Below are 18375 nucleotides of genomic sequence, written 5' to 3' on the forward strand. Positions count from 1 at the left end.
TGTACACAGACTTTTTCCCAAGCAATTTATCTGTTCCTAATTCTCTACTTTTGCTGCCACAACTCAAACACACTGACAAACCCTGTAGCTTATGCTATGCTAACTTCTCCACATTTCCTCTAAGTCTCTGTTTGAATCTTCATTTTGTACAGAAGAGTCCCTCAGGGACACTGCAAACTTTGTGTCTTCACACCAAGAGCCTACCATGCCTACTATTCCTTTGTATATTCCTTACATAAACACCACAAATATCATATATCTCATTTCAGCTTTTATTTGGATATTTTTAAGTTAAGTTGCTCAAGTCCATTTTCCATCAATACAGACACTAAAAATTAAGATCAACATTTAAGGCAACATTACCATCCATGCCAAGCTCAATACGCAAACCTTATCATCTAAGCACCACAGCATCCAAGAATTGTCACAGGTCCCCTACCTCCGTCACACATTCCCTTTCCATTTGAACTCTGCTATCCCACACTACACTCAGTAATTCAATTTAGATGCACATTCTCAAGTAAGACCTTGTAATTGTTTATATTTTATTTCTTATGAACTAGCTAATTTTTGCATAAGGTGATATAAATGAGTGAGATATGTTTCAGGGTGAAAGTATGCAGTTGATTTACGCTGTGATACCATATAGAATTTTTTTTAAAAAATATATATTTAACATCATTATTCAATGGCTTAGTATGAACATAATATGTATTTAGCCTTTTAGTAAAGGCTATACATTGAGACTTGTTAGAATGATAATTTTGCTTTAAATTCTGACTTCTTTAGTCTTTAGTGTTACTGTTGACAAGTGTTTGAGTTAAGGATGCTCAAGTGCAACTTTTATGTAAGAATATTTACAAGTATACAGAAGACCACATAGTTTTTAATACACCCACTATTCTTAATACAGAGTAAATAAGATTTGTCTTGTGCCTGTGGAAATACTTCAACACGTGGGTCTTGCTTTTTTCTCTTTTACAGTAAAAGGAAAGGTTTTACTTTTCCTTAAGAAGTGTATTTATTACAAGAAGGTTAGCATACATATATCACATAACATAAAAGAGTTAAAATTAACTAGTTACAAAATAAGCAGTGGTATGTATATTTTCATGTAACCTAAGAACAGGATCAGTATTTTACAAAGTACATATAAAAGTACTTCATATACAAAGAAAAATACAAATGTGCAAACACCATTGTCACAGGTGGAAATTCATCAATTGAAAAATGCTAGAAAAATCCTTCATATTTTTGTTTTGAAATTGCAAATGCATTAAAAACAGCTGCATTTCCTATTGTGTATGGTGAGAAATTTGTTACTTTCTGACAAAATACATTAGTTATAAAAAAACCACAAACAATTTAATAACTGAAAAATCTTATAACTATAGTCAGTTTGGTTAGGCTGACGTTAAATTACAAGCGGAACGTTTGGAAAAATGAGAAAATAGTGAATCATATATACAAACCTTTTGTCATATTAGTGTGCTATTTAACATATTAACATTTCAAAATAAAAACAATGGCTTAATTACCTATTCTACTCAATGTCATCACTATTTGTAGACTGTAAAATTTCTACTAGTTTGGGCTATTAAAAATGTTTCACCAGGATTTTAAGCTGAACAAACACAGTTTTATCAAATGTAAAAATCTATAAACAGTCTTCCAATTCATGTGCAAAAAATGTTTAAAAAGTATCAAATCACAACACATCAAACCTGTTTATGTACATATTTAATATCTGTAAATGTTGTTAACTAGCTAGCATTGTTCTGCTATAAATAACTTACCTCTGTCCTGCAAAATGTCTGCATTTTAAAGATTTCAGTGCAAGTGCTTGCTTCATTGTTTAGTGCATTATCATGTTTGTTATTTTTTATTTTACACTGAGCAGAACAGCATATAAATTAACATATACAACTCACACATATGAGATCTTTCTTCTACTGAATTCCTAGTTTGTTGTTTTCTGTTCCTCCTGGATAGCATCGGCCAATTTTCTTCCATTTATCCTATTGTAATTGCAAACAGAATCTAAAATAAAAGTGCTATGATCTTCAGATATTCCCTAGAATTTGAAGTTGCGTAACAACATTGCAGAAGCACTCTGTAGAGCACAAGATTAGAGAATGACCTGCACACTGAGAAGACACTTTAAAGTCTGGTATCGGGCAATTTCACTTTTTGGTCTTAAAAAATATCAACTGTCTATAAACATTGGTAGCCTGATATAGATGTCATTGGACTCACAAGCTTAATTTATTTATTTATTTTTAGGAATTGCAGACATGTTCCCCCTTATTCATGATTAGCCTGGAAATAACATTCTGCTTAAAAACATAAATAAAGTGAAAATACACTTCCTGTTGGAGGGCAAATGTCTACAATTTCCTTTGGACAGGTTTCCTAACAGAATAGCTCTGAAATAAGAAAACCAGGATTAAATGATAGTGCAAATACAGCCCACTTTTATAGCTAGGAATTGTACTGAAGAAAGTGGAAATTCAGGATAAATGTATTACGACTTTTTGAAGTCCTCCCTGAAGAAAAAAATAGCAGTTACAGTGGTTATAATTATTAAACAGAAAAGGAACTTTAGCATATTATAAACTTTTATGGCTGAAATGTAAGGAAGGATGGTTGTCTGTCAGTAACATTTCAGAACTTAGCTTCTTACTGGAAGAGGTGCTTTAAACGTGACTTTAATATGGAACGTTTTTCCTTTCTAAGCATCTGAAATGCAGCTCTGGATCCTATCCATCCACTGTTGAGCACTCTGTGCATCTTGGGCACAAAAATTATATACACGTTTATTTGTCTTCAACTGCGAAGGAAAAATAAGAACATGAAGACAGACAAGTCAACACACAAAACAGCAAAAGAAACTTTCAAACTTTAAACTGTAATACTCAATGTACTAATTGGGTCTGAACAGTTTTTGTCTGGAGTTGCTATGACAGCTCCTTCCTAGCTCACACCTTCCAGCAGGACCGAAAGTAGCAGATAAAACACACTAAGAAAAGAAAGTTTAACATAAAGATCAAGTAAAGACCAGATATACTTACATCAAAAAATGCTTTTTCACTTGCATGTTTTGGGGCTCCAATTGTTGGAGAAGCGGGAATCACAGTTTCTACTTCTGCAAGGTCTATGTGGCCCTTACAGCTTGTATCCTCACCAGAATCATAATATCGTAGCTAGACCATAAGAGAAAAAAAAAAATCCAAATATGCTATTTAGATGGACCTTTCGCTTCTTCTCTTTTCTTGGATACAACTTGGGGGCATGAAGTGGTAAGGGTGGGAGGCACAAATATTATTAGGACCTGAGGTCATCAGACATGGGAAATTTCTAAGACACAACTGACAGAAACCATAGGTTTGGTATATACAAAACGGTGGGACTGGTGATGGCCCTTAACTTGCCAGTCCTCTATTTGACATCGCTGGGTAATAGCAAAGTCTCCACCATCCGCTCCTGTGCGGACATGGAGTTGAGGGAGGAGCATTTTCTCACCAGAGTGTCAGAGCAGAGAAGCTTCAAATAGTCATGCATTGCTTCAGGCAGAGGAAGTGTGAAGGATGAAAGCAGAACCTGGTCTTCAGGATTCAGCTTTCCTTATCAGTTTTCCTCACAGAAACCACCTCTTCACTGTTCAATACATTGAAACTAACACAAAAGCTTTACTTCACCAAGGAGTTAACAGAACACCTATTCTCTATATTTCAAGAATTTAAAATGATCAGCAAGAATTTCAGTATAATTTTTGATAATTATATATGATAAACAACATAGAAAACTCAGTTGACTATACTGCACTTAGTGGTTGAACGAAGATTACTTTTTTTTTCCTCCTTGCAAAGACACTTTGATGTGAATGTTAACCACTCTGTAAACTGAGTTTCAATATGCAAACAAGTTCCAGAAAAGAAAATCTGATATTTGCTTTTCCAAAATAATAACAAAAAATGTCCCCGTGAACCAATGCAAAATAGTAAAGCAAGCCTTCATAGCGAAGGTCAAACAAGAAACTTCCAACGAAGACTGACTTGTATTACTCCTGTATCTATGATACTCAGGAGGATATCTGGTTATACAAAAAATGTAAAAGTATCTTTTTCTTCTGCAAAATGAACTTTTTTCCCTGTATATCAGAATAAATATAATCAGCACATTTGTTGCTATTTTACCACACTAATCTAGAAATCCTCAATTAGCATTTTAAAAGATTATTGTCTTTATTTATATTACATATTTTTTAAGTGTATTGATTACAATAAATTAATATTTTTTAAAAAAAGCATACATGAGTCTCAGAGGCGACAGCCCACACTGTGGGGAATATTTGGCTCAATACATATTACTGCCTGATGACCCAACATTATTTAAAGTACAGATTTCCCCTGCAGAATTCCGGCATGCATTGTAAATTGGACAAAATGTTTAGATCAACAGATCTCCTCTGTTTTCAGTGCTTCTTGCTGTACAATGATTTGTCACAATATTTATGAATAATTTTGCTACTATGGCACCTGAACTTGGCATTTCAGGACTTTCAGAAATACAGATTAGAGATGAAATTTTAACTCATTTAAAGTCATTTACAAAATTCAAACTCATTTCAGAGTGTACTGTGATTCTGTTCTCCCTATCTGAAAAGACTTCCATACAGAGATTCCAGGTCAGCTTTCTCAAATACAGGTTACAGAAAAAACCTAAAAAATCAAACGAGGTAAATGGATTTTTCTGCTGAAGCAATTCCTATTACGATTTTCCAGAGTATATAATGCTCTTTCATTTGCAAAGAAAAATGCTTGTGGCAAAGCGCTTGAGGAACAAAGAGGCTGTAAAATACACACTGAGCATACAATAACTCCTACATTTGCAACATGAATGCCTGAGTTAAACTTGCTATCAGTTACCATATTGGGCCTCGCCATCCTAATTGCACTCTAGAAAATACTTCCTAGGTTTTTCACTCTCTAGTTCAGAAAGAGTTTTTAGTTCTTTTAGAAACTAAAGAGGTCATATTAAAGGGCAAGTTACGCTCCCCACTTAATTGCTTAACAACATTCTAGTTAGCAGTGCTTCAAAAAATTGCTTGTTTTGCTTGTATTCCACAATGCCCAGAAGATGTGCTCAGGCACCACCTGGCTTTTTTTTTCCTGAGGTATGAAGCAGGCAAAAAATGTTTGAGCCCAAACAATAATACACGACTTCCAGTCTAAGAACAGTTACAACTTTTTTTTCTTTTTAAAAAAAAAAAACAACTAAAAAACTTCTGTCCATTCAGAATGTTCTATCAGCTACAAGATATGCAAGATAAACTTGGATATATGGTCTATAATGATGTCACACACAAATCACATCTTAAAATAATAATTGTTAGTATTATTTGTAAAGTCAACCTATACAAACCTGGTAAATAAAAAAGCAGCAAAGTAGTCATAAAAAAATCCATTGTCTGAAAAGGTTTTACCTGGTGCTTTGTCACATCCAGCACAAACCAGCGAGGTTTCCAACCTTTTAGTAAAGCTCCTCTTTTGTAAAGCGTACCTTCAAAAGATCTGAAAGGTACAGGAAATACAAATGGCACGTGATTCCATAATATGAATACTGGTGATACATAAAAGCCCCAAAATGACTACATACATATTCAAACATTACTTTTACTACAGTGTAACAAATCAGTTTTAAAACAATAGTTTAGTTATTGGTAACTGCGATACACTGACAAACACTGTTTCAATACTTTGGATGCATTAAATGTGCAGCTACAATTTGCTTGTATACATAAAGGGTAGGACTGAAAGATACTGCTAGGAGATGGAGGCCCACCCATCAAGACAACTAAATGTAACCAAACCACAAAGAAGGAATAAAGCACAAAGCATTCTGTGCATATGGATTTTTTTTTTTCACACCAAGGCAGAGACTTGTACCATAAGGTTCATAAATACTCTGTGATTGTTCACTTTACCTATTTTCATCATTCTTTGATGTGAAATGGTTGTATAGGGTAGTTGTTCTTCTATCTACTCCATTAGAGGGAGAGATGCTTGCACTCTGTTCCTCACCCAGCCCACTGTCAGGTATTTCCAACAAAGACCTCTTTTGATAGGAATGTAGATTAGCTGACATCACCCCTGAGGAGCCAGAAGGTTGTCTCCGGGGCTAAAAAAGATGAAAATAAAAGAAAAAAGGGAACACAATGTGTGCTGCATTGTAAGACTGTCTCAACATCATACTGATAATATGTGGTACAACACTTAATTTGTGAATTATTATGAGGCCAAAGAAAAAATATGTTCATAATACATGTCAGTGCTGCCTCTGAAAAGAAGTCTGAGGGATGGCAATTCAATGCATTTCTTAAGTAGAAGGGTTCACGTGGTGTGAGAAATCAGTATTTCAGAAAAGCCTTGTATATTCAGTGACATCTTGAACAGTGTTTCCCTTGCTTTCTCAGAAACATCTAGAACTAGTCAGACATTTGGATACAATCAACTCCCCTAGTTTCACAGGGAAGGGAAAGGAAGGAAGTGAGGGAAGGAAAAAGTGCAGTTTCCAAGAACTACTTTATAGATCCAAATAATTTTAGTAGAATCTCAATAACCTGGAACAAGAAGGATCCTGAGTCGATCTAAATGACAGCATCCTGGAGTTTTTTGGGGTTGACTCTTAGCTATTGCATTTATCTGAGAATCCTTAAATAATAGCTAGGACAGGAGACTGCTATCAGGTGTATTTATATTTGCTTTTTTTTTTTTTTCCTCCAATTCAATTAAAAACCCCTCTGCTTTGCTAGGATAAAACATTTTTCCTATTGAATTTGTCTAGGGGATAAAGTGAACTTGAATGACTCTGACAGACATACAGCATATTGCTTTCCTGACAGTAAAGGACAAATAACATAGTGCTGCTGACTAACCATTGCATGGATGGTGGCACATTTGAACAAGCACATGAAGCTGAAGCGTTAGGGTACAGTCTTGAGCTGGGGAGTAACTGTGCCAAGTTTATAGGGAAAGCTCACAAAAAGCAGTATCTAACATTCTTCCCAGTGCATGCAGATAGCAAGGAGGCAGCCTTCAACTTAGGAAATATCTGTATTTTCAGCTATTTTTTTAACACAGTCAACAACTGGAAACACAATCATGAACGCTTCCTACCTTTACTAGAATCTACAATTCCAAAATTCCATTTAGATATGGAAATATCTTTACTTATCTCTGAAACTCTGTGATGTTGGCTACTTTCAGGAACTGAGGGTTTTTTTGTATTTCAGGATTCTTTTAAATATATAAAGTTGTGTATTTGTGTATTAGTAAAATGCTCATGCTCATTTTGTCTGTATGCTTTAATCTGCTCTGGAAAAGCAATTAGATAAATAGCACAAGTATAAATATATTTTTCTACATGCAGAAATACAGAGCCAGTACCATGGGTTAGAACAACATATTCAATTTTTCAAAAGCAGTATTTTACTCCAAGAAATACAGTGATTTTGTCAGTGCCCCAGGTAGCCTATACAGCAGGAATGGAATTATTCTATCTGATAAGTTCTTTTAATACTTACATTTTCTTGTCTGGTGTCATCCTTTAGATTCATTTTGACCCTTTCCCACAAAAGCTGCCACCTTTCTGGGCTCTGATTTAATTTACTTTCCAACTTTTCGATTTCCTGAAACAAATAACAAGGGGTTTCTTAAGGATAAACATTTCTAACTGATCACTTCCTGGCAATCATTTTTATACAACCATTTTCTAGTCAGTATTTTTACACAGGGGACTTTTAGGCCACGTTGCCCAGTAAGTAAAGTACAAAACCTTCTGACAAACCAGCTATAAACTGAAATCAATCAGACTCAGGAGTCAAAGGCACCCCAATACAGCATCAGCCAAATTGTTCTTCTTGCATGCCACAGCCTGGAGGAGCCATTATGCTTTCAGTTCTCCGCCAGTTCTCTTGAACACACAAAATTCAACACCAATTGCCATAATGGAAACATGACAATGATAAGGATGGGCTATATTTTATAAAAATATTTACAAAGAACAAATTCTGTGCTGTGACACCAACTTTCTACATTGCCAATATTAACATTTACCCTGGTTTATTAAATGTGATACAAAGCTGTAATAAAAGAAGGAAATAAAACAGAAAGATTTATTCAGTTTGGATGCCAAACTGTAACAACATGTTCTTGTTGTGGAACTTGGGAATATGACCTATGTCGACAACCTTCACTTAGGGTTATTTCCTGTTAATAAGACAGTGCATGCAAAGTTAAGTAAAAAGAGGTGATTTCACTAGTTTATGCTTACTTGTGAACACTCATCAATACATCTGTCATTACTCTGATGTGCGGTCGACATTCCTCGCCATGCTTCCTTTCTATATTGTTACTTTCAACAACTATATTGCTATGAAAATCTGATTCTTAATGAAATCAAATTAAAAATTAAATTTTGCAAATCCAATTACAAATTAATGATAGAAGAAATAATTGCCATAGGACAGAGAATTCCCATGCTATATAAAAGCCAATTAAAACCCAAGACATTTATTTTCAAAGTAGAGACAGTAAGTCTCTGACTTTATTTATTTCTACTATACCAAATGATTAAAGTAGATTTCATAATATTCTCCAAATCCTGTTGGTCTTTTAGAATGAAAGTTTCTTCAGGAAATTGTTATTGATTGAAAGACTTACATAAAATTACTACATTTTTAAGGTAAGAAAACATTTTGACCAGGAAATTAACTCCTGAACTAAATTTTGAACTTTGAAGTGAAAATAAAAAGCCAGTATTTGACAGTGTAACAGGAACAAAATATTTCTACAAACTCTTCCTTGTTGAAGGTATATTAGAAAACTCAAAAGTAAAGCTAAATATAAGAGATCTGGCTTAGCAGCAGGAATTAAACCAGGAGTTTTAAATACTGAAGGTAGCTGAAAGCCACATATACATTAAGTATTACAGGACTCTCTTCCTGCCAAGAAATAAAACCAGAATAAGTTTTGTTTGGAGTATCTTCATAGCTAGACACAAAAATAAGGAATGGTGAACACAAGCCAGACTAAAGGCTTCTCAAGACTACTTGTTCCTCTTTCAAAGTGCTGAGTGTAAAACGCTTCCTGATGGGATACATATGACTGGATCAATTTACCACAGACTTTTTATGTAAAAGGCTTTCCAAATTGCTGCAAAAGGATACGAGCTCTTTAGTGCTAAAAGCTAGTCAGGTTTTAATCTGATCATTCTCTTTCTGCCCTAGTCTTGACTTCTAGGTATGAACCTTTCTCCGCAGGATCTGGAAGTAACTGAAACTTGTTACTTAGCAACTGGGTCACATTCCTTCTTTTTTGGCTCCACAACGATAGTGCTTCCAGAACTTAAAATGAAAGGTTTTCAATAATCTCCTATATATGACTTGAAAAGTTAAGAATAAACTCTCCTTTAATAAACCCCATACAAAAAACTGACATGGTAATAAATGCCTAAGATTTACTCTTGCCCCTTCAGTTTTAAATTTTACTGAAAATGTCAGATTTTTTTCCCCTTCCATATGTGGAATGGACTATGAATAGTTGCATTTCCTTGAAAGAAAAATTCCCTAATTTTATCTTTCTGATTCATCTCCTGTTGCCTAGACTTACCGGAGCAGAAGTCAATACATATAAAAAGAAAGGTTATGACAAATACAATTGTATGCATTCCCATTTCCTGAAATTAGGAATTACAAGCAATTAACATTACCATGCCTTTCAAAAGATGTATCTGCTAAGTCAACAGCTTTGTAATATCTGAATGGTACAGACAGCAGTTAAATTCTGCAGACGCTCCAGATCTGTGGAGTCTCATCACCTTCTTTGTATCCAGGATGTGTTTCTGCACACACAAAACAACCTGGACACGTCCTACAGTAGTGAATTGTCTTGACTGTGACAGAGCACCCCGTTTTGGAAGTCTTTACTTGTCAGCATTTTCTCTTCAACTCCTGGCCTAGAAGGCTTCTGAGACTTTGACTACAAATGGAAAGATGCTGAATGTGTACCCAGCAATCAAACTGCTGCCTCTGACAAGTGTTCCGAATTCTGTGTGCAACGAGTTGTACATGACTGGCTGTTCAATATTTGGAATAAACTTTTTGGTTCAGTGTCTGCTTTGACGGATTGGCCTTTTTTGGCCCATAACCAAAAGCTATAAAACAGCTCGCTATCAGAAGTGCTACTTTTATTGTTTTGCTGGTTATCCATTGACCCATTATATAGCTTTAGTTCTTTATGGCGTATATTTACAGCAGAGTTAATTTGGGTGACTGGCATCCTGAAGTGGCATCTTTGAGTTTGCCAACCTCTCTCTGAGCAATCACCATCTAATGTTAAGCGATGTAACTGCTTATTTGTAAAAACAGGACATGCAGGTTCAACTCTCACAATTCTTAAAAGTACTGGAACCTGAGCCACTCGCAATGAATTATGGGGACTAAATACCTTTTTAGGAACGTTAGCAAATCAGTGGAAAACAGTGGAGATGTGTCTGCCCTCGAGGATTTGACTTCCATTTTCACTGAAATATAGGTAGATTACTACCTTTAATACAACAAGCAATCAGACATATATCGCAGCATGGTTGAGGTTGGAAGGGACCTCTGGAGGTGGTTGGGTCCAACCCCCCTGCTGAAGCAGGGACCCCTAGAGCCAGTTGCCCAGGACTGCGTCTAGACGATTTTTGAATATTTCCAAGGATGGAGACGCCACAACCTCTCTAGGCAAACTGCACAAGTGCTCAGTCACCCTCACAGTGAAAAAGCATTTCCTGATGTTTAGATGGAACCTCTTGTGTTTCAATTTGTGCCCATTACCTATGGACCCGTCAAAGGGCACCACTGAAAAGAGTTCGGCTCCATCTTCTTTATACCTCTTCAGATATCTATATACATTGATAAGATTCCCCCCTGAGCCTTCTGTTCTCTAGGCCAAACAGTCCCAGCTCTCTCAGCCTTTCCTCATATGAGAGGTGCTCCTGACCCTTAATCACCTTCATGGCCGTTTGTGGGCTTTCTCCAGTAGCCCCATCTCTCTCTCGTACCAGTGAGCCCAGAACTGGGCATAGTGCTCTAGGTTTGGCCTTAGCAGGGCTGAACAGAGGGGAAAGGATCACCTCCCTCAACTGGCATGCAACACTCCTAATCCAACCCAGTGCACCACTAGCTGTCATTCCTGCAAGGGCATGTCATTGGCTCATGGTAAGCTTGCTGTTCCCTAGAACCCCCAGGGCCCTTTCTGCAAAACTGGGTGCCCTGGTTTTCCAGCTGGGTGCCCCCAGCATACATTGGTGCATGGGGCTGTTCCTCCCCAGGTGCAGGACTTTGCAATTCCCTTTGTTGAACGTCATTCCGGCAAGTTTGCTCATTTATAATGTATCACAACATACTCGTCTCAAAGGATGGTTTGAAGAGTTAGTCTTTATGGGAAACATTTAACACAGAACTTTAGCCTGTATTGAAGATATGGCTCTTGGATATGCTACACTGTGGTATTATCTTTTTGAATTCACAAGCAAGGAAAGCAATTGCTTAAAAAAAAAAAAAAGCAGGAATCTCAGAGTTCCTGCCAAACGAGTTGATTTTGAGTTTGGTGGAGAAATCTACCTTTTTAAAATGGAGAAATTATTTTAAAACTATTTGCAACTAATCTCTAAAAGAAAATAGAAGATAGGTGTGCTGTTTTGCAACTACATTTCATCTTCTTTAAAAAATGGATGGGGAGCTACTCTTACTATCAGTACCTTGTTTCCGGTTTCTATCATGCAGAAAGGCCATCAGAAAATGGTCTTAATGGGAAGCACATCTGTTTGGATCTGCTTTTGAACATTTATGTCTCCAAAGTACACTTTCTAGAATTTAACGCTTGAACAGCCTAGCTCATATTTGTTGGCTGTCTCTGATATGGTAGAAATTAATTCATAAGCTTTATATCAAAACCTGTATTTTAAAATGCATTTTATCATCTGCAATCTTTAAAAGGCTTAATTTAGGACTAACTAAATGGAATGTGCAGATTGGTTAACTTCCTAAAACTCCTAAACGCAATCACATACATCTGGTTAGAGGTGGATTGTTATGTACCCAAAAAACATTAGAACATTTACTGCTAAAAAATTACACCTTTTGCTCTTAATAGAAAAGCACCACATTCTACCAAGGAAAATTCTGAATTAAGACAACAAATAACTTCTCTGCTTCAGCTTTACATCCTGAAAAGCACTATCTAGTTTTCAATTGAAAAGTATCTTTAGAACAAACAAATTTGGACTTACCATTATAAACTAAGGGAGAATCAATCTTTCCTAGTAATCTACCATTGCTAAATATGGTCTCAGTTAGAACATTTTTTGGATACCAACACACTCTCAATGGATTTATGATTAAAGAGAGGTCTTTCTCCTACATCCGCAATAGCCCTAAATTAACAACTTGTTTTAAAAGAAAGTTCACTTTGCTTTTTAAACTTAGAAGACTATTTTTCTAACCTTTATACAACCTCTTCAGAGTTTTCCAAATGTTCCTCTCCATTGCTATCTTTTATTACTATAATCTAATTCACAACTAACAAACTCTATAAAACCTGACCCACATATCTTTAGAATATAATATGGTTAATTTCCCTGTTACATGGCAGTTTCTCACAGTTGTGGACATGGATAGTTTGGCATCCATCCCAGGAAGAAATGCAGAAGAACATAGTTGCTATATTCCTGATGCACTTCCAGCCTCTAGTTACCTGATATGAAAGCTCTCTGTTTTTTTGCTAAAGAATCCTTGATATGACCCCAGCTGAGAGGCTACTCTTTCTTTGCATTTGTGAAGTTACAAGCTCTCAGAAGTTCTGGCTATCTTATTTTGAGTAAAGGTGAGTTTTACAAGTGATTATTTTCTTTTTCCTAATTGGGCATTATTTCTGTGTTTGATCAATTATGATTGGAAAGAATGGACCAAAAGAAATTTCAGGAATGTGCCACAATAAAGCTAACTCTCTAACAAAAGCAAGTCTATCCTCAAGGACTCCAATCCATTCAGAAACCTCTTGCCTTAAGTCTTTGCTAAAAATAATCTTTGATTCAGGGGAGTTTAGGGACCCACAGCATATCCTAATTTTCCAAGCATTGCAATATTAGGCTCCATAATCCCACCTTTAATATAAGGTAAAGTCTGCAAATAGTTTTCAAAATAAAAACTGTACGTAGTGATGTGTATCTGAATATACATGTGGCTTGAAACAATAGCTCCAGGAAGTGAAGAATACCCTTGTCATTTTCCTGCACTATCAATTAAGATGATAATCTAAATTTAAATATTAGGACTGTTAAATAATTATAATCAACCAACAAATATTTAAGAAAATACAGATGTTAAATCATTCTAAACTACAACAATTACCATGATAACAGGATTCTTTTTAATCTTCTAATGAAGAAAGGACAAAACCTAAGCAGCCTACATTAGCCCAAACAAGAAAAAGCCTCAATTCTGAAGAATCTAGATTTAGCAGTTAAGTCCTAGTAAGCATGAATAAACTAAGAGCAATCATGGAATATATATATTGAGAAATTTAGGCAAAGTTGTTCAGTTTATCTTTGTGTATCTGCCTCCCATTTGTTAAAATCAACAAGTGTCATATTCTATTTTCTCATCTGTCTGGAAATCTGGGTCTTTGTCATTTTACCACACACCTACTTTAAACTGAGTAGGGAGAGGACATGAAAGCTAGATTCAACATTTGCCCAAATTGAAATAACAGTTCCTGTATTTCTAATAAAAGGCAACACTACCCACCTTATTATTTAAAAAAGACAGTGAAAAAATGAATCCCTCACTGGCTTTTTCATAGTTATTAACTACTACTAAAAGGTACTCCCAGAAAAGCGTCATTCAGAACAACATCAGGTTTGCAGGAAGTCTGACATTCCCAGACCAACCATCACTTCTCAAGATCAACCAGTCAGTTTTACTATACATTGGTATTGATGTCTATCATGATCCTTTTAATAACAGTAAAAAGCAGTAACTTAAATAAAAATATGAATTTCATGAGCACAAGAGAACTTCCTGTTCTGTGTAATAGAGGTACTTACATTTAAAAGGCTGCTGATGGCATCAGGTTGTATTTTTTTAACATCATCATAACATGGCCATACTATTTTCCTTTTAGTCTGAGGGAGCGAACCATCCGTTTGGTCAGTTTCTTCTGCAACACCGCATTTCGCAGTTACCATGGTCCAGTCATAGGAAGGACCTGTAGCCAAAATCTCTTCTACATAATAATCCCACTTTCTGAGGCTGGACATATTTACATTTGGCTTCAGTGCCTATTTGAAATAAAGTTTTATTATAATGACAGAAAGGAAGTCTCTGAGTTTCAGACTTACAATACAATACATCTTCTAGATTACTCTAAATTGAACAGTATCTTGCACTGGGTGAGTAGTGCTGCACTTTCATAATTTCCACAGCAAGATCTCGGCTCCGTCAGATCAAAACCTAAAACTAATACTAGGCTTTGGGAATATACTGCTCGTTTTTATCTTTCTATTAAACCAGGTGCCTACTAAGAACTCTAATTCAGCATATGTAGTTTGTTCCCTCACAGTCTTTGTGCCTCATGTTATAGCTACAAAAGGCAGCTGACAGCAATCACCCTTCCAATTTTTCACAGCAGAAAATCCAAGACTCTCCACTATCAGAGAAAGGAGCTCTATAACATGGGTGGACATGCCACCCGGAAAACCCACAGTAACATAAAGTAGGCAGCCAGACACTGTGGCTCTTTCAGAGAAGTTTAAAACAGATAATTTTGTATTATTTTTTTTTTTCTTTTAAAAAACCAAGGTAAGACTCTCAGTTTGCATGCACCTTACTTGAAGGGAATTACTGCCTTAGGCGAATGGCCAATTTTAAAGTCTGAAGAGCTCAGTCTAATGACTAATTCTGCTATTACGATTAAATTCTGCTACTATGACACCATTTCATACAAGGAAAACCAATTTCTTCTAAAAAAGAAAGAAAACACTATCAAAATATCAAAAGCTACTCCTGATTGCATACTAATCAGGCTACTGCTCACAGCAAAATGGATAGAACAGTGAACAAGCAGCACCTCAAGCTCCAAATTCATCACAGTAATGGCTCTACAGAGAAAACAGACATTTCCCTAAAACAAAGAACAGCTGAAGCACTTTCTATCCACTGAATGCCACCCTCCTGTTTTCTCCCTCTTCCCTCTCACACCTCCAATTTATCAGGCAAGTCTAATTGTGTGTGCATGTGGTACATGTGTGTGGGTTGAAGGGGGCTGCTGCACTGTTGACTGCAACAACGATCTGATGCAGACTTAAAATGCATTAAAGAAAATGATTTTTTTTTTTTTAATGAGGTCAGTTCATATAGGAGATTTGAGTGCAAGGTGCTATGTAAGCTAAGATACAGTGTAGTGAAACAACTTGAAGAAGAAAGAAAACCACCAAAAATATCAGTGGTGCCATGGCCTCCAAGACAGTGGAGACCGTCCCGTTGTTGTTTTTCTGGTCACCAGCAGCGGATAGACATGCAAACAAATGATTTATCAGTATGAAGCTGGCTGCCAAGGCAGGAGAAAGTAGCACAGGAATGAAAATCTGTGGGGCAGTGGATGGCATGAACACCTTAAACTAGCCTTGTCCCCAGAACTACAGTAAGAACAGCACTCTTTTCTTGCAGTTCCTGAGACATCTTGACTGTTTCTTCTCCAGCTCTTGCACAACTCTATCATGGTGAGTGAATTATGAATTTCATATAATCTTTCAAGACACAGTCCAAACTAGTGGATATATGTTACCATACGAGGCAGTGATACAGACAATATGACTCAATCAGATCATTACGAAATGTTTTTTTAAACAATCTGTGCAAACTTTAATATAATTTTTATTCCATTTATACAATTAAATGAAATCAAAGATAGATCCCCTTTTACCTCAGCAGGATGCATAAATACATGTTCCAGAATTTGGCCCTTTGAATGACATTTCTTTAACTACGATGACTGAGAATATAAGCCTATGAGACACTGCTCCAATCAATCAATGTGGGTCAACTTTGTCTGCCAAATGTTTAATTCAGTTGAGAACAATTAACATCATAGAATCATAGAATGGTTTGGGTTGGAAGGGATCTCAAAGACCACCTAGTTCCAATCCCCCTGCCATGGCAGGGACAGCTCCCACTAGACCAGGTTGCTCAAGGATCTATCCAACCTGGTCTTGAACACTTCCAGGGATGGAGCATCCACAACTTCCTTAGGCAACCTGTTCCAGTGTCTCACCATCCTCAGGGTGAAGAACTTCTTCCTTGTATCTAGTCTAAACCTGCCCTCTCCCAGCTTCCAACCACTACCCCTCATCCTATCACTGCAGGCCCTTGTAAAAAAGTCCCTTCCCAGCCTTCTTGCAGGCCCCCTTCAGGTACTGGAAGGCCTCTATAAGGTCTCCCTGGAGTCTTCTCTTTTCCAGGCTGAACAAGCCCAACTCTCTCATTCTCTCCTCATAGGAAAGGTGTTCCAACCCTCTGACTATCTTGGTAGCCCTCCTCTAGACTCACTCCAACAGCTCCATATCTTGTGGGGGGGGCTCCAGAGACGGATGCAGTGTTCCAGGTGGGGTCTCACAAGGGCAGAGTGGAGGGGCAGAATCACCTCCCTCAACCCGCCGGCCACGTCTTCTGATGCAGCCCAGAATATGGTTGGCTTTTTGGGCTGCAGGCACACGCTTTTGGCTCATGTTCATCCTATCATCCACCAGCACTCCCAAGTCCTTCTCCCCAGGACTGGTCTCAATCCACTCATTGCCCAGCCTGTATCTGTGCTCAACGTACTCAAGGAATCACTCAGAATAACAAACCACCTGTTTTTTTTTTCTAAAATCATACCTCTACTTCAGCAGGAGCATAAAGGTAATTGAAGAAAATAGGGCTCCTTTTGTGCATCTTTTCAATACATTCCCAAATACAAATTCCTTTTTTGGCATGTTTATCTCCTTTATCTTCAAACAATGTCCCTAGGGAAAAGAATAGCAGCAAAAAGATAGGGTTAAGATAATACATAACAAACACTAAAGCAAGGCCAAACAGAATTTCACAGACTAAATGTATAGTAAAATCTACTATCAAAAGCCACTGCAATAAGAGATTGTGTCTGATAAAACAACTGCTGTGATTTGTAACCGCAAGTATTCAGTAGTGTTATATTTATAAACAAGTTCTGAAATTTACTAAACTACTTTACTGTACTTATGAATGTACCTTTCTGCCTGCAGCTATGCTGACTCGGCAGACCACCAAGCCCTGCTAACTGATTCTGCTCCCCACTACCCGAGGTTACCAGCCCTTCTTCCAATCTGCTGGACCAGCTGCACCTGAAATGATTTATTAACTCATTTCAGGGAAAACAAATCAGACTAGTGTAAATAACTTAGCTACAGATTTGTGCTATCTGAAATTACTTTGGAAGGACATAAAATTTATTCAAAGACTACCAGAAACAGGATTTTATATTGCATTAAATGGTAGTTGAAAGCCAACCACCCCTAAATAAACAAACTACCCCTCCCAAATTGTAGAACCATGTAAAAATCCAGGTTGGAAGGAACCACAGGATGTCATAGACTCTCCTTGCTTTTGTTCAAATGAAAGTAGATAAAGAAAATTAACTTTTTTGTTGAAATAAAATGGTTGCTTAAGCTTAGTCTGTTCCACAGTTACCTCCGTTTTTAAGAAAAGCATTAAAATTGACCATATGTCATGAGAACTGCCCCACAAAGCAGTGAAATTCAGAGCACAAAAGTGTTTTGTTTAGTGAACAAATTCCAAGAACAGCCTCAACTGTGGTTCTGTAGTCTTATTAAGAGATGTCTGAGGGCAGATAAGGCCTTGGAACCAGTAAGGTTGCACACAATAGATGGAAATATAGAAGAAGATTAAGACTGAAGAGAACACAAGAGAAAGAAGTGAGAGATAATATATGGAAAGGCTTTCTTTTCCTGAAAGCTCATGCACTCTCTGAAGGATTCCCAAGGACTTTGTTTCTGTTAAAATAAGGTATTTAGTAGGGGAAATGGAACCATGTGGATAAATTGCTAAAAACCCCTGAAGCATGGCACTAATTTCTTGCACTTTCTCTTAGTCCCATCGGTGGCATGGCTCAGGAATCATCCAATCAGAAAATTCTACACCTTCCATTTTGCTCTATATTCCTGAAATGGAATTCGTTACATCATCACCAAGCAACTACTGGACCATCTCAAACTAGGCAAATTTTTGTAGACCAA

At 36.8% G+C, this 18375-nt stretch overlaps 1 protein-coding gene across 1 annotated transcript in view; it reads right to left on the reverse strand.

The window, feature by feature from the left end:
• Positions 1–2731: 2731 nt before the first annotated feature.
• SBF2 (SET binding factor 2) overlaps positions 2732–18375 on the reverse strand; it is a 215650-nt gene continuing 200006 nt past the window's right edge. Inside the window, exons 36-42 of the mRNA XM_086471998.1 lie at positions 16979–17106; positions 14152–14385; positions 7586–7690; positions 5987–6180; positions 5486–5573; positions 3072–3203; positions 2732–2830 (exon numbers count right to left, since the gene is read on the reverse strand). Of these exons, the coding sequence (XP_086328124.1) occupies positions 2732–2830; positions 3072–3203; positions 5486–5573; positions 5987–6180; positions 7586–7690; positions 14152–14385; positions 16979–17106 (980 nt within the window). The remainder of the gene's footprint in view (positions 2831–3071; positions 3204–5485; positions 5574–5986; positions 6181–7585; positions 7691–14151; positions 14386–16978; positions 17107–18375) is intronic.

Source organism: Leptosomus discolor, chromosome 12 (assembly GCF_034619465.1).
Source record: "Leptosomus discolor isolate bLepDis1 chromosome 12, bLepDis1.hap2, whole genome shotgun sequence".
Classification (NCBI taxonomy): Eukaryota; Metazoa; Chordata; class Aves; order Leptosomiformes; family Leptosomidae; genus Leptosomus; species Leptosomus discolor.